General features: G+C 48.9%; 2 protein-coding genes across 2 annotated transcripts; one reads left to right on the top strand and one right to left on the bottom strand.

Moving 5' to 3' along the window:
- The first annotated feature begins 1,072 nt into the window (after positions 1–1,072).
- Positions 1,073–2,032, top strand: LOC107278128 (pathogenesis-related protein PRB1-3). The gene has a single exon (XM_015790123.3). The coding sequence runs from the start codon at positions 1,185–1,187 to the stop codon at positions 1,692–1,694; it is 510 nt and encodes a 169-aa protein (XP_015645609.1). The 5' UTR covers positions 1,073–1,184; the 3' UTR covers positions 1,695–2,032.
- A 2,396-nt stretch (positions 2,033–4,428) lies between these two features.
- Positions 4,429–5,365, bottom strand: LOC9270927 (pathogenesis-related protein 1). Its single transcript, XM_015789171.3, has one exon. The coding sequence runs from the start codon at positions 5,109–5,111 to the stop codon at positions 4,572–4,574; it is 540 nt and encodes a 179-aa protein (XP_015644657.1). The 5' UTR covers positions 5,112–5,365; the 3' UTR covers positions 4,429–4,571.
- Positions 5,366–14,039: the final 8,674 nt, after the last annotated feature.

Raw genomic sequence — 14,039 nt, 5'->3', positions numbered from 1 at the left:
ACACCTCCGATTTTAATAAAAGAGTAGAATATTACTGCTACTTTGATCACTCAATTACTTAACTCTGGTAAAGAAAACGTAACCTATTTTCGGCAGCATTTATTTGAATCGATCAACTGTACTACCAAGGGCCTATAAAAATTAAGGATTTGCATGGGGTACGAATTTCATGACCCCGCGTACAAGTTAATTTTCACATACGGCTCTTTCGAGAAATCATCCATCAAAATAAGTTCTAGTTGCCCAAAAAAATATTTTGTATTTTAATAGGCATAGAGTATTGTTCTTTGGGAAGCGCTAAAAGTTTCCAGCATCTGACACATCCTTTCCTAGCTGATCGACTCCATCCCACTCCTGTTTTTACACATTTTGGCGAGGCGTATATAAATCGGACACCCGTTTTTTTAAAAAAATCGGGGTTGTTCCACCAAATAGATCGGAATTGTTTCACTACGTTGATTGAAAATGGTCCAATCGTTTAAAAAGCTTAAATACAACCAAATCACCTCATAAAACATTTTGCTACAGCGCATGAAACAACGGTTTTTGAAGCTATTTCACCGCATATAAAAATAATGTTTCAGCAAATAGCGAAAGGATGTTTCAATTCTCTGCAACATTTGATCTATACATAGTGTAACAATACGAATATACTTGTTGAAACATTATTGGTGAAAAAAAAATGAAACGGATTCCTGTTAATAGAGTGTTTCCGTAATATGTGGCAGATTTATTGCAACAGTGCGTGTGGTGGGGCGCGTGGTGGACGGAGGCGCGGTGCCCCATTTTTTTCGGCGCGGAGGCGCGGGCACCCGATTTGAAGAATTTTCAGACATTCTGGGTAAGAGAATTTGGTCTGTAGTAACAAGTTTTGCCACGCATATTATCCACTTTCCCATGAGTGCTTTGTTCATGACTTTCTGGTCTTATCACCTCTTCAGCTCTTCTCCCATTTCTTTCTCTTAATAATTAGGGACCAGTCCGCCGTATCAACGTTTACCGTTTCTTCTTTGCCATGTGCTTAATTAAGTCCATGGCTCGATCGAGAGCCAGCCCGTCTATAAATACTGCCGAAATTGCATGTATTAATCATCACCTCTACTAGCTAGCTATAGCTCTAGTTCTACTCTAATTGCGCAGTCGATCGAACGTACACTGCCAATCAAATCAACTGCGAGCTTGCAATGGAGAGAGGAGCGAGCTTTGCAGTGGTGATGGCGGCCATGGCGGTGGTTCTGGCCACCACATCGACGGCGCAGGCCCAGACCACGGCGACCGACATCGTCAACATCCACAACGCCGCCCGGAGCGCCGTCGGCGTCCCGGCGCTGTCGTGGGACGACAACCTGGCGGCGTACGCGCAGGGCTACGCGAACCAGCGCGCCGGCGACTGCGCGCTGCGGCACTCCGATCGCAACAACTATCAGTACGGCGAGAACCTGTCGTGGAACCCCTCCGTGCAGGCGTGGACGGCGGCGAGCTCCGTCGACCAGTGGGTGGCGGAGAAGGGCTCCTACGACTACGCCAGCAACAGCTGCGTCGGCGGCGCCATGTGCGGCCACTACACGCAGGTCGTGTGGCGCGACACCACCGCCGTCGGATGCGCCGCCGTCGCCTGCAACGCCAACCGAGGCGTCTTCTTCATCTGCACCTACTTCCCCGCCGGCAACGTCCAAAACCAGAGGCCGTACTAGCTACCGTATACGTATACGTATACGTACGTACGTAACGTATATGCTATGGAATATATTTTGCTACTACTCTAGTATATATTGTACGTATAAATCTTTCTGCTCTCAGTAGATATATATGCGCATATATGTACGAACTACTATGTATGTTCGTATGTATATATGTACGCACATCGATCTGCATGCGTATGCATGATCAGTGTGTTGGATGCAATAAGTACGTCATGATGCAGACGTATTGAGTATCTACAAATACAGATATATATGTATCCGGTGTGTATTTTTATTACAAATTACTCCCTCCGTATTTTAATGTATGACGCCATTGATTTTTCAACCAACGTTTGACTATTCGTTTTATTCAAAATTTTTATCCAAATATAAAATATTTATGCCATGCTTAAAGAATATTTGGTGATGAATCAAGTCACAATAAAATAAATGATAATTACATAATTGTTTCGAATAAGACGAATAGTCTAATGTTAGACAAAAAGTTAACGGCGTCATACATTAAAATATGGAGGTAGTAATAAATAAAGAGCTGTCTGATTTTAGTCACCTGATCCTGCATATATTTGTCGATTTTATTATCGCCAGGTGTTTATCAAAATCGAAGTTTGATTAAGTTTACAGAAATATATAGTAATATTTTCAACAGAAAACAAATATATTATTAAAATATATTTAATGTTATATTTAATAAAACCAATTTAGTGTTTTAGATATTGATAATTTTTTACATAAATTTGTGGTCGAACTTTAAAAAATATTCTATCTTTGATCACTATTTTTTTCATAAAAAATAAAGTTACACGTGCACTGGCTAGTAGCTATATATATAGGTGGGTGCATCCATTGGAATATGGGTAACCATGCTTTCCTGCCGTGTTTTCTTCCTTTCTACCCTGTGACGTTCATCAGCAACAAGTACATGCCCGGATCGACTTAATTTGATCCACTTGATTATTTTGATTAGTAATCGATTTCCCACTGACCAATTCTTACACGTATGTCTAACTAGGTCAGACATCATAGCATGTCGATATTAATTTATCAAATTGCGGAGAAATATTAATAACTTTGTCTCTTATAGGAATATGTCCCCAGCTTGTTGCTTAACTAAATGTCAATCCAAATAATAATCATATATTTTGTTGAAAAATAATTAACAATATAGATCAATATCTAGTATCACTTCACAAACTTTCAAACAAACAAATTGAACTCTAAATAGTACGTACGTACTAGTAGTTATTTTTCAAGGTATATGGTAATGTCAAGAAGTAAATTAGTAATGAGCACTCTAATATTTTACCCCTCGGCCATATAGCTAAAGCTATTTTTTTCTTAGCTACAAAATTAGGTTTTCCCTTACTTTGCATACACTATGAGCTTCCTTGATGCTTTTATTGGGATCGATTTACATGGACACCCTATAGTTTTTTTTTCACCACTTTTCTTTTTTTTTCACCATATAGTTTTTTTAAGTTTATATACCTAAAGTTTATACTTATAGGGTTTACACATCTTTTATAGGTCAAAAGTTTATATACCGATTCAAATTTGAATTTAAATTTAAATACATTTAAAGATGAACTTGAATCTGATATATAAACTTTTGACTTACAAATTTTAGGTCAACAAACTTTAAGTATGTAAACTTTAGATGTGTAAACTTAATAGGTATAAACTTCGGGGGTATAAACTTAGTAAAACAGAAAAGTAAAGTGGTGCCAAAAAAAAAATACCGCGTAGGGCAGAGGAACCGATCGCCCCAAGCAATCAATCGTGCCATAGGAGTTTCGCACCCTATCCTCACGGGCTTCAAGTCTAGCCTGATGAAGGCATTAGATGGGCGTCATCGCCAGCCCATCTATGTAGGCTTGAAATATTAGCTCATACATGCATGTTTGTGGGCTGTAATTCGTTGGACCAGATGAAGCCTATTCAAACTTAGCCCCAATTGGTAGTTTCCCACCATAGGTCAGCCCAGATGTTCAATTCTTTTTGGTAGAGCTTAAAATTGTGAGAATTAACAGATTTGTTCTCAGTTCATGAGAATATGAAAAAGTTAGTTTTCCAAATTTTTGTTATAGTTCATTTTCTGAATTATATATCTACTACAAATTCTTATAATGTGAATGACAATCTAAATTGTTTAGGGAGAGTTAAAGATTCTGAGAGAAGTTGCAGCTGCTAAAAGCTTTTCCCAAATAGACACCTAGGGCCTGTTTGGGGGAGCTTCCAGCTGCTGCAGCTTTTCCCAGAATCAGAAACTCCCCCCCAAACAGTATAGCTTTTGGTACAGATTCTGAGAAGCTATAGTTGCATGGTAGAGCTCCAACTTCTAAATTTAACTCCAGTAGTTGGGTCTGAAGTGGAGTTGTGGAGCTGACTAAACACAGCTCCACATCTCTAGTTCATTTTATGAGAGCGCTCCACCCAGCTTCGCTGCTATTAGGTGGAGCTGAAACTGTTTGGCTGAGCTCCAGTTTTAGGAGAGGTGGAGCTGGTGATGGAACTATGCCAAATAGGCCCAGAATTCAGAAAATGAACAAGAAATTAGAAGCTGGGAAACCAACTTTTACAGATCCTCAAAAGTTGTCTACTAACCAGCTGCTTCTAAGAATCAATTCTTAATTAGTTTCCCCTGGACAGGCCACTAGGACTGTTCCACCACAGCACCACCCAGTCTCTGATTGTATGGTCGTCCTTTCAAATTACATGCAGACAATGGAATTAATTTTCTCATTTATTTTCTTCTTTTATTCGAACGACAACGTACATATATATATAATAAGATCCCCGTAATTATTATTTCGCACATTTATATCATACTCCATACATAGTTAAAGTAAATACTGTATTAATAACTTATTAAGCAGAGAGAGTGAGGCCACGCTCGAAGGGGCGCTCTCCCTGGAAGTTGCCGGCGGGGTTGTAGTTGCAGGTGATGAAGACGCCGCCGTTGTCGCAGTCCACGCGGGCGCAGCCGATCGCCGTCGTGCGGCTCCACATCACCTGCGTGTAGTGGAGGCACGAGTCCCACGACCCCAGGCAGCTGTTGCTGTCGTAGTCGTACAGATCCTTCTCCCCCACCCAGCTGTTGACGGCGTCCGCTGCCGTCCACTCGCTGCCGGAGCCTCCGAAGAGGTTCTCGCCGTAGCCGGCCTTCTCCCAGCTGCCGGAGTGGATGAGCGCGCAGTCGCCGGCGCGCTCCGCCGCGTAGTTCTCCGCGTACGCCGCCACGGCGTCGTCCCAGACCACCTCGCCGACGCCCTCCACGCGTCGCGCCGCGTTGTGGAGGTCCACGAAGTCCTGCGGCGAGTTCTGCGCCACCGCCGGCGTGGTCGCCATGGCCAGAACGACGGCAATGGCTGCCGCAAGTGCTACTCCCGATATCTTTGGTGTCTCCATATGCAACACTACTACACAATTTGCTCTCTTAATCGATTCCGATTGTGTGTGTGTTCGTTGAATGCTGATGCGATATTACTCGCGATCGATCAAGGTATATATTTATAGCCAGATGAGCTCCCAAGATGTCAGCAAAATAAATCGATTATTAATCCTACAATTTGCATGGCAACTTGGCAAGTAGCCATGATGCTTGGCTCTGCTCGGCGAGAGCGGATTAATTAGGATAAAATAAAACTCTCCTGGCCTCACTCTCATTTCTTTTTATTAATTGATTAATTGTTAATGATTTTGTGTTTGGTACATGCATGAATGCATGCGACGTGTTCTTTTTCTTTTCTCCTATTTTTTTTGGGGGTTGCCGTCGTTGAATCGTAGTCATTGGAGGACGCAGCACGTTGCTCATGTGCTCGACGGCTAAGGCGATTATATCGATCCGACGAGGCATGTCTTATCTTTGATTGGTGGACTAGTTCCTTAATTGATTGATCAACTGATCAGTTTGGCATATAGGCTGTATTATTAGTATTTTATATACATACAATATTATTTGGTGCAACTTGTTGTGAAGATATATATAATTTCAGTGTTTCAACAACTAAATTTTAAATATTTAATCAGTTGTAAATGATGATTTTTATGCCATCAGAAAACCCAACCTTAATTTAGTTTATGGAACAAACCACAATGGTTACTGAATAACATTTCTACATTTAGAAACAAAGTCCACCTAAGCATTCGTGATCGGATCAAGGGATCCATCCAAATCATGTGGGGTATGGGTCAATATTTGGTGGGAAATTTCTCCATCTCCATGCTGTCTGAAAGAATTCTATAAGGCCAAGTAGCCAACTTTAAATAATTCATGCATACCAGCAGGTGCAGAGTTTTTCGATTCCTAGTGGGTGTGGGTCACCCTAGGAAAGAAAAACGAAAGATCAATATTCAAGAACGGAAGAGATATGTCAGCAAATTAAGCACATCCTCGTTGCGTGTTTGCTAAGCCTTCATTATTCCAAACAACCACTAGGATCAATATAATAAGAGTAAATTGCATATTGGACCACCTTTCCTCAGTATTTTTTTATAATATATATTAAACCTAGCCTTTACTTCAATCACAGCTACAACCTCTTATTATATGGTTCTTGACACAAAGTCCAAATAGAATAGAATGAAATTTTAGTACGGCCTACCATCCGCAGACCGATGGTCAGACAGAAAGGGTAAACCAAATCCTAGAAGACATGCTACGTGCGTGTGCCCTGGATTTCGAAGGCACTTGGGATCGTTGTTTGCCGTATGCTGAGTTCTCATACAACAACAGCTATCAGGCCAGCATTCAGATGTCGCCGAACGAGGCAATGTTCGGAAGAAAGTGCCGCACTCCCTTATGCTGGAATGAGGTGGGCGAAGCGCTGATATTCGGTCCTGACATACTCAAGTCAGCAGAAGAACAAGTTAAGCTGATACGAGAACGTTTGAAGACAGCACAGAACCGTCAGAAGAATTACGCTGACAATCGAAGGCATGACCTTGAGTTCGAAAAAGGAGATCATGTATACCTGCGGGTATCACCCCTCCGTGGTATGAGGAGGTTTGGGATGTCCGGCAAGTTAGCACCCCGCTACATCGGCCCCTACCTCATAACCGCCAGACGTGGCGAAGTGGCTTATCAGCTTGAGTTACCTGAAGGTCTCGCAGATGTGCACAACGTGTTCCACGTATCCCAGCTAAAGAAATGTCTTCGAGTTCCAGAAGAGCAAGTCCCCCTGGGTAATATCGAGCTGGAAAAGAATCTGACGTACAAGGAAAGACCGATCAAGGTTCTTGAAGAGGCAAAACGTCAGACTCGAAGGAAGACCATCAAGTTCTACAAGGTCCAATGGAGCAATCATTCTGAAGATGAGGCAACCTGGGAGCGAGAAGATCTTCTCCGCGCCGAGTTCCCGGAGCTGCTCCCTTAGGTGCTGAATCTCGGGGTCGAGATTCTTGTTAGGGGAGTTGGTCTGTAGCGCCCGTTCCGTCGTGGCGCCTAGCGGGAAAATTATCTCCTAAAAACCCTAATTGCGAAAGTTGTTTCTTTGATTGTTGTCTAGTGCCCGTGCCATCTCATGATCTCAATCCCCGCTCTATCGTCGAGTTCAATTCCGAATCCAATCCCTCCAAATCAAATTCCTCCGTAAAAGTCCATTTTGCCTCCCCCAGGGTCGATGGGCCGATTTTCCCTCGGCCCATCTTCCCCTCTCCCCCGGCCCATCTCCATCTCTCCCCCGGCCCCCTCTCTCCCGGGCGCTCTCTCTCTCTCTCTCTCCTTTCCTCCGCTCCGCCCGCGCGCCGCGCGCGCGTGCGCGAGGGTCGTGCCGAGCGCCCCTCCCCCTCCGCTCTGCCCGCGCGCGTGAGCCGCCCGCGCCGAGCCGAGTCTTCCCTCTCTGCTCCCTCGCTGCCGCTTCCCGCACGCCGTGTTCGCGTGCGCGCGCCCGCGTGGTTTCCTGCCCGAGCCGCGTCGTCTGCGCCGTCCGCGTCGCCCGGTCCCGCTGCCCAGCCGCGCCGCCCGTTGCTTCCCGCGCGCGCGTGCCGAGTGGCCGACCGCCTGGTCGCCGCCGCCGTCACCCTCTACCGCGCCAGCCCGCGCCTGTCGCCCGTGTCGTCGCGCCGCTCCAAACCATCCCACCGTCATCGCCGTCGTCACCGCCCGGCCCCCGCCACTCCGCGCGCAAGCCGCCAAGGAAAGGAGGCCGCGCCCCTCCTCTCTCTGCCGCGTCGCCCCCGCTCCCCTCCCCCTTTTTCCCGAATCGGCAAAGGGGCAAGCCCCCTTTCTCCCCCTCCTTTTCCTCTTTTCCTCCTCTTTTTCCCCTCTCGCCGGCGTCACCTCCTGTCGCCGCTTTGGACGCTAGCCGGAGCGCCAGCTCGCCGGCTTGACCGCCCATGTCGGTTCCCCTCTCTCAAACCGACATTGCCGCCCATTTAAACCCGTCTTCCCCCTCCCTTCCTTTCCTCTCCCATTCGCCTCCTCACCATTGCCGCCGCTCCCGTGCTCTGCCTCGCCTCCGCCGTCCATCGCCAAGCGCCGGGAGAGCCGGTGCGTTCGTGGACGCGGAAGGGGACTCCGGGCGCGCCCTCTTCTTCCTCTTCCTCGGTCCGAGGCCGGAGAGATCACTCCCGCACCGTCGGCCTCTCGTCACTGCGCCCCGTCCCGCACGGTAGTGTCTCTCTCCGTTCTTCCTCCTCGCTCCATCTCCTTCCCCTAGCTTTCGGTAGTAGCTTGAGTAGACTCCCCGTAGTTAGCCGGTGCCGCCCCGACCGTTGCCGTCACTCGCCGTGTGCTCGCCGCCGTCGCCGCCCGAGCTCCGTAGCACCCGCTCGTCGCCGGCCTCGCTCGGCGTAGTTCCGCCCAATCCGACGCTAGCGTCGAGTTCCCGAAGCCGCGTAGATGCTCTCACCGCCGGGAATCGGCCTCTCGTGACCTCGTTGCCGTTTTCCTCCTCTCCCGCCGCCGGTTGCCGCCGCCGCAATCCGCCGCCGTCGAGCAACCTCCGGCGAATCCGAGCCGTTGGCTCGTCTCCCCTCGTCCCGTGCAACCGCCCGGTGTGCTCGCTTTTGCCTGTATCACCGTGGTTCGCTCCGCCGCTCGCCGCCGCCACCCGCCGTCCATTCGCGGCTGGGTCGTCGTCTACCTCCCGCCAGCCCACGTGGCCGCCACGTAGGCGCCACGTCGGCACCAGCTCAGCCTAGACCGGATCGAGCCGACCCCGGTTAGTCCCTCCCCGTGCGCGCGTTCCACCGCGAGCCGTGAGGCTGCGCGTGGGCCCGCCGCACCTGCGTCCACCGCGGACCGCGCGCATGCACCGCGTCCCTTCCCCGCCCGCGCGCGTGCGTCGCGTGCTCCCTCCGCACGGTGAGCCGAGCCGCTGACAAGCGGGTCCCACCCGGGACCGCGCGTGGTAAGCCCAGTCCACCGGCTCTCTCTCTCCTCCCTCCCGCGCGCGTGCGAGTTTGGGCCGCCTTGGGCCGGCCGGCCCATTTAGCTCGGCCGGACCGCTCCATTTCTCTTGGGCCGCGCCCTAGCCGTCCGAGAAAAGTCTATATTCCATCCCTCCCTTCTTTTCTTTTTCTTTTCCAAAAAGGATTTAATTAAATCCTTTTCCTTTAGATCAAAAATTTAATAATCTTAGAAATTCAATATCTTCCCAACCGTAAATCCGTTTGACTCCGTTCAACTTCCAAAATTCCGCAAATCTCGAGATCTATCTAATGGCACGCTTAGAGGTCATTAATAGGGCTTAATTTTCGCCGTTTGTTGAGTTGTTCCGTTTCGCGTGTAGTTCCGGAGCCCGAAGACCCGCAGTGCGAGGATTTCGAGGATCAAGCTCCAGATCTCGAGCAAGGCAAGCCACCTTTGAACATCTTGAGCCTATATTTGAAATTTATTTATGTTGCTTGCAAAATATTATGCATTGATAGGATCGCACTTAATCTGTTTGTCCCGTCTGCAAGGCAGATTGGCGGACCTACCTAATTTGTCGCATTTGATCCTTCCTTTGTTAATTGCTATACCATGTCCCCTTGTAACCACCCAGTTGCGCCTCGATACTCGTGCACTCTGTGCAAGTATCGACGGTCGCCCTCAAACTTAAAATCTGAGTAACAACTTGGGTAAAACTGGAGTTTTACAAAAGACTTGGAAAACCCGACACCTGGGTCGGTGCTTGCGAACTAAATGAATTTCCAAAACCGCGGACCGGGGAACGTACCGGGTGTACGGTTTCCCGCTCTTGCACTTAAGGACCGTTTCCTTGGAAATTTCATCCGAACATAAGACAAGTACGACCACATGGGTGGAATGGGACGCCCCTGGCTGAGTAAATTGCTAATCGGGGGAGCCTTGATGCCGAGAGACATGTGGATTCGCCGGGGTGGTGTCGGAGAGGACCCCTGGGCTTCCTGGCACAGTATGGTCTGGGACCTAACCTGTTGTTGGTCTGGGACCCCTCTCGTCGGCATATGGTAAACCTGTGTCGGCTTTCGAAATGCCTTGTCATGAAAGCTTGGAGGTCTCCCGACGTGGCTGATCCCCACGGGCTGGATGATCCGGGTTAGTAATGTCATGTGGGTAAAGTGTACCCCCTCTGCAAAGGTCATTAAACTGTTCGAACACCCGTGCCCACGGTCATGGGCGGATGTGAGGTGATTCCTAGCGTAGTTTTGTTTGACTACTGCTTGTGAAATTGCTGTTGTGAAAAGGGGTTCGATGTTTGAAAAATCTGCAGCTGATGGGATCAGCTAGCCCGGGTGGCCGTTTGAAAAGTTGTTGGCCCGGGTGGCCGTTTGAAAAGCTGTTGGCCGGGTGCCAACCGTGTTGCAATCCTAAAGATTGATACATTGCACATACTCCGACCGGACGAGACGCATTGTCTCATCCGTGTCGTTTGAGAAGCACTTAGTTGTTTTCAGAAAAGAGTTCAAATAAAATCAATTGCAAAAACAGCAGCCTTCCCTTGAAGCCTGCATTAAACACTTATTTCCCCTGGCTTGCTGAGTACTCCCGTACTCACCCTTGCTCTATATAAATAATCTCCCCCCAGTTGCTGAAGAAGATGAAGTGGATCCTGCTGACGAGGAGTTCTTCCAGGAGCAAGTCGGCTACGATGAGTTTTAGGGTTTCGGCCTAGTTCCCAAGTCGTGCCTGTGTTGATTGGTCCAAGTCCTGGCTTCCGTTTTCCTTTTGTAATGCAGTTGTGAGCTCGGGATCTGTCCGCAGCCCAACATGACTATACCTCTACTCTATAATAAAGAGACCTCTGTTGCTGTGATATTCTGTCTCCCTATGATACCAGCACTGTTTTCTGGGACTGGTATCGATTAACAGGTTAAATTGGAGCGTCACGGGCTAGTTCCGGTCGGGACTAGTTCGGGGCGTGACATCCGGTTCTTACAAAGATTCTGTGTCAACTACTCCGATGGGATGGGTACTAAAAGGTGCTGGATATTCAATAAAAACTAGCACCTATTTGAGGAAAAAGGTGCCGGTCTTTTGAAATTTGGCATGTGGACGGACGCGTGGGTGGGCACGTGAGTAGGAAAGACGCTATAGCTAGGTGTCGATTTTACCACTTCCGGTGGCCTTTAGCGCCGACATCTATTTAATGTTTTGTAGTAGTGTTCATCGAAAAGAATCCTTCTGTTGAGGTATCTTTCCCTTTTCGTGGTGTCCTAGATTTGTTGGAGCAGGGATTGGTCGCATGGTTTGTGGTGATTAATTTGTTCTTTTCTAGGTGCTGTCTGCGTAATGTACTCTCTGCTGATTTTTTTTTCTCTTTCGGTTTGGTTTGTTCTTCGTGTTGTTGTTTGCAGCAAGAATCGGCGGTTGCACACACTGGTGGAGAAACCGTTTGGAGTCCCGATTAGTAACCCCGTCTCCTTGCAAGAAGTCGGGGTTTCTGATCCTCGCCCCGAACATCTCTCTACTGTTGGAGCTCATTTCCATGTACCGTTCATGGAATTTGTACATCTGTGTCGGTAGGGACTCCAGCTGTTCAGGTTTGACAAGCGGTTTACCGAGTTCAAACTTGTATGCCACTTCCGCCTTCGGGATTGGTGCGCCTCCAACCAACTGATCCACAGATAGACTAGTGTCTGCAATGAAATCCGTTATGCCAAAATCTTCGCCGGTCACCAACGGCTCGACCTCTTGGTTTGGTTGTTCTCCAAGCTGAGGGACTGGTTTGGACTTCTTGTGATAGGCTCTCTGAAGTGTTCGGTCATAGTCCGATATCTGTAACGCCTCCTTGTTTGTTTTGGACATTCCCTTGAAGAAGTTCTTCACGCTCGGGTCAATAGGTATCTTCTTTTCAGTACTCCGAGGCTTGAGTTGCCTCTTCACCTCCCTGCCGCATAAGCATCAAGCTCCTCTTGACTGCAATCGTATGGTGGCTCCTTGTTTTTGGTGGCGTCGACTTTCGCCTTCTTCGTTGCCCTTGTGCGGGCAGGCGGTGGAGCTTGGCAAGACCTTGTCTTGGGAGGTGCAGGCGGACACGGTGGAGGCGGAGGAGCCGGAGGAGATGGTGCAGCAGGAGGTGGCGGAGGAGCCGGAGGAGATGGTGCAGGAGGACGTGGCGGAGGAACCGGAGGAGATGGTGCAGGAGGAGATGGCGGAGCCGGAGGAGATGGTGCACAAGACGCCGCTTGTCGCCCAGGAAGGATGATGTACCGCTTGCGCCATAGTATGATGGCGTGGCTTGTGTCTCGTAGATGCGTCTCACCGTCCCCTCCTGGGTAGTCCAACTCGAGGTCCTCGTACGCGGCTTCCACCAGCTCAACTTCGACCCTCGAGTATCCTGCTGGAATCGGCCTGCAGTGGTAAGTCCCGGAAGGGTCCGTTGGGATGGCCATTCCCGACGCCACCTTCACGTGATGAGAGGTTATCTATTAGTAATCAACCTAAGCAGCAACTTGCGGAATGTACAAGTCAAAAATCATCAAACTACGAGCATACCTTGATTGATAAGTTCTTGAAGGGAATATGCAACTCACATGGTGTCCGCTGCGTGATCTCATCAACAGGGCAGGTGGTTGCGTCCTAGGTTTGCACGGCGTCCATGCTCTGTGATCCGACCTGCCCCGTTGAGGCGCAGCTGCTACGATTGCCTGATGTGCTGACCATTACAGGATGAATGTACGGCTGGGGATCCTGGGACCGATGTGCGGCCATACGTTCATCCACCTTCCTTGCCACCTCCTCTTGCATGCTGAGCTCGTAGCTCAATACCCTGTACTCAAGATCTGCAATCTTCGCCTCGGTATCTCTCTTGCTCCTCATCCGACTCCTGTACGTGTGGATGTCCTCCTTAAATCCAATCTTCTAGGGAATCACGCCTTTCCCTCGTGTTTGTCCTGGATGCTCGGGAGTCTGTAGGGCGAGTGACAGCTCATCCTTCTCTCTGTCGGGTCGGAATGTGCCCTGAGAAGAGGCCACCACTGCGTCCGTTAGTCGACTGGCAGCCTCGCATATCTGATCGCTGAAGACAAGGGAGCCATCAACTGGGTTAAGCGTTCCACCGTGAGCATAGTACCAGAACTTCGATCGATCCGGCCATTTAGCGGTGGCCGGTTCGATACCCCCCTCAAGCAAGCTAGCCTCCATCTCCTCCCACTTCGGCTTCGCGACGCTATATCCGCCTGACCCCAAGTGGTGATGGTACTTCTTCTTGGCGGCATTTTCCTTGTTTCTGGCCATCATCTCTTGCCCTTGTTGCCCTGTCTTGTAAGCAACGAACTCGTCCCAATGATCCCTTAGCTTTGGGAATACGTCGAAGTTCGGTGTTAGTCCCTTCAGGATGTATTTCTTGTAGAGATCTCCCTTGAAGCTCTAGAACTGTTCTGCCATTTTCTTCAGAGTCCACTATTTCACTAAGTTATCCGTACCCGCGGGTAGCGTGAACGTCTCGAGCAATGTGGTCCACAACATCTCTTTCTCTGAGTCCGGGACAAAGCTGTCATCATCCCCGCGTGCCCTTGTTCTGCGCCAGTACACCGTGCTGACAGGCACGTTGTCCCTCACAACCCAACCGCTGTGGCGTACAAAATTCCTGGCTGCTTCTGCCGGGGCACTAGGTCGGCCGTCTTCGTCCACCTCAGTTATGATGTGCCGACCCTCTATCTTCTTCGCGGCACCTCGTTGTCCGCGTGCCCTCTTCTGTCCAGCAGAGGGTTGACTTCCATTAGCCTCCTCCGCATCGTTCCCCTCTGCATCCCTCTCCACGTTACCCTCCTCGTTCCAATACTGGCTGCTTCCCTCTGCGATTGTTTCGTATAGTATCTGTTCCTCATCGCGATCAGCCATCTGTGCATACAAAAAATATTTGTTAGGTATATAGGATGTATTTGCTAACCGTAATATTGAAACTCTGCTAATTTTATATTAAATCT

Source organism: Oryza sativa, chromosome 7 (genome assembly GCF_034140825.1).
Source record: "Oryza sativa Japonica Group chromosome 7, ASM3414082v1".
NCBI classification, from domain to species: domain Eukaryota; kingdom Viridiplantae; phylum Streptophyta; class Magnoliopsida; order Poales; family Poaceae; genus Oryza; species Oryza sativa.
This window is presented reverse-complemented; position numbering and strand designations above follow the sequence as displayed.

Bases quoted from the DNA above. Each gene is read 5' to 3' on its own strand.
- LOC9270927 (XM_015789171.3), bottom strand. From the start codon at position 5,111: ATGGAGACACCAAAGATATCGGGAGTAGCACTTGCGGCAGCCATTGCC.
- LOC107278128 (XM_015790123.3), top strand. From the start codon at position 1,185: ATGGAGAGAGGAGCGAGCTTTGCAGTGGTGATGGCGGCCATGGCGGTG.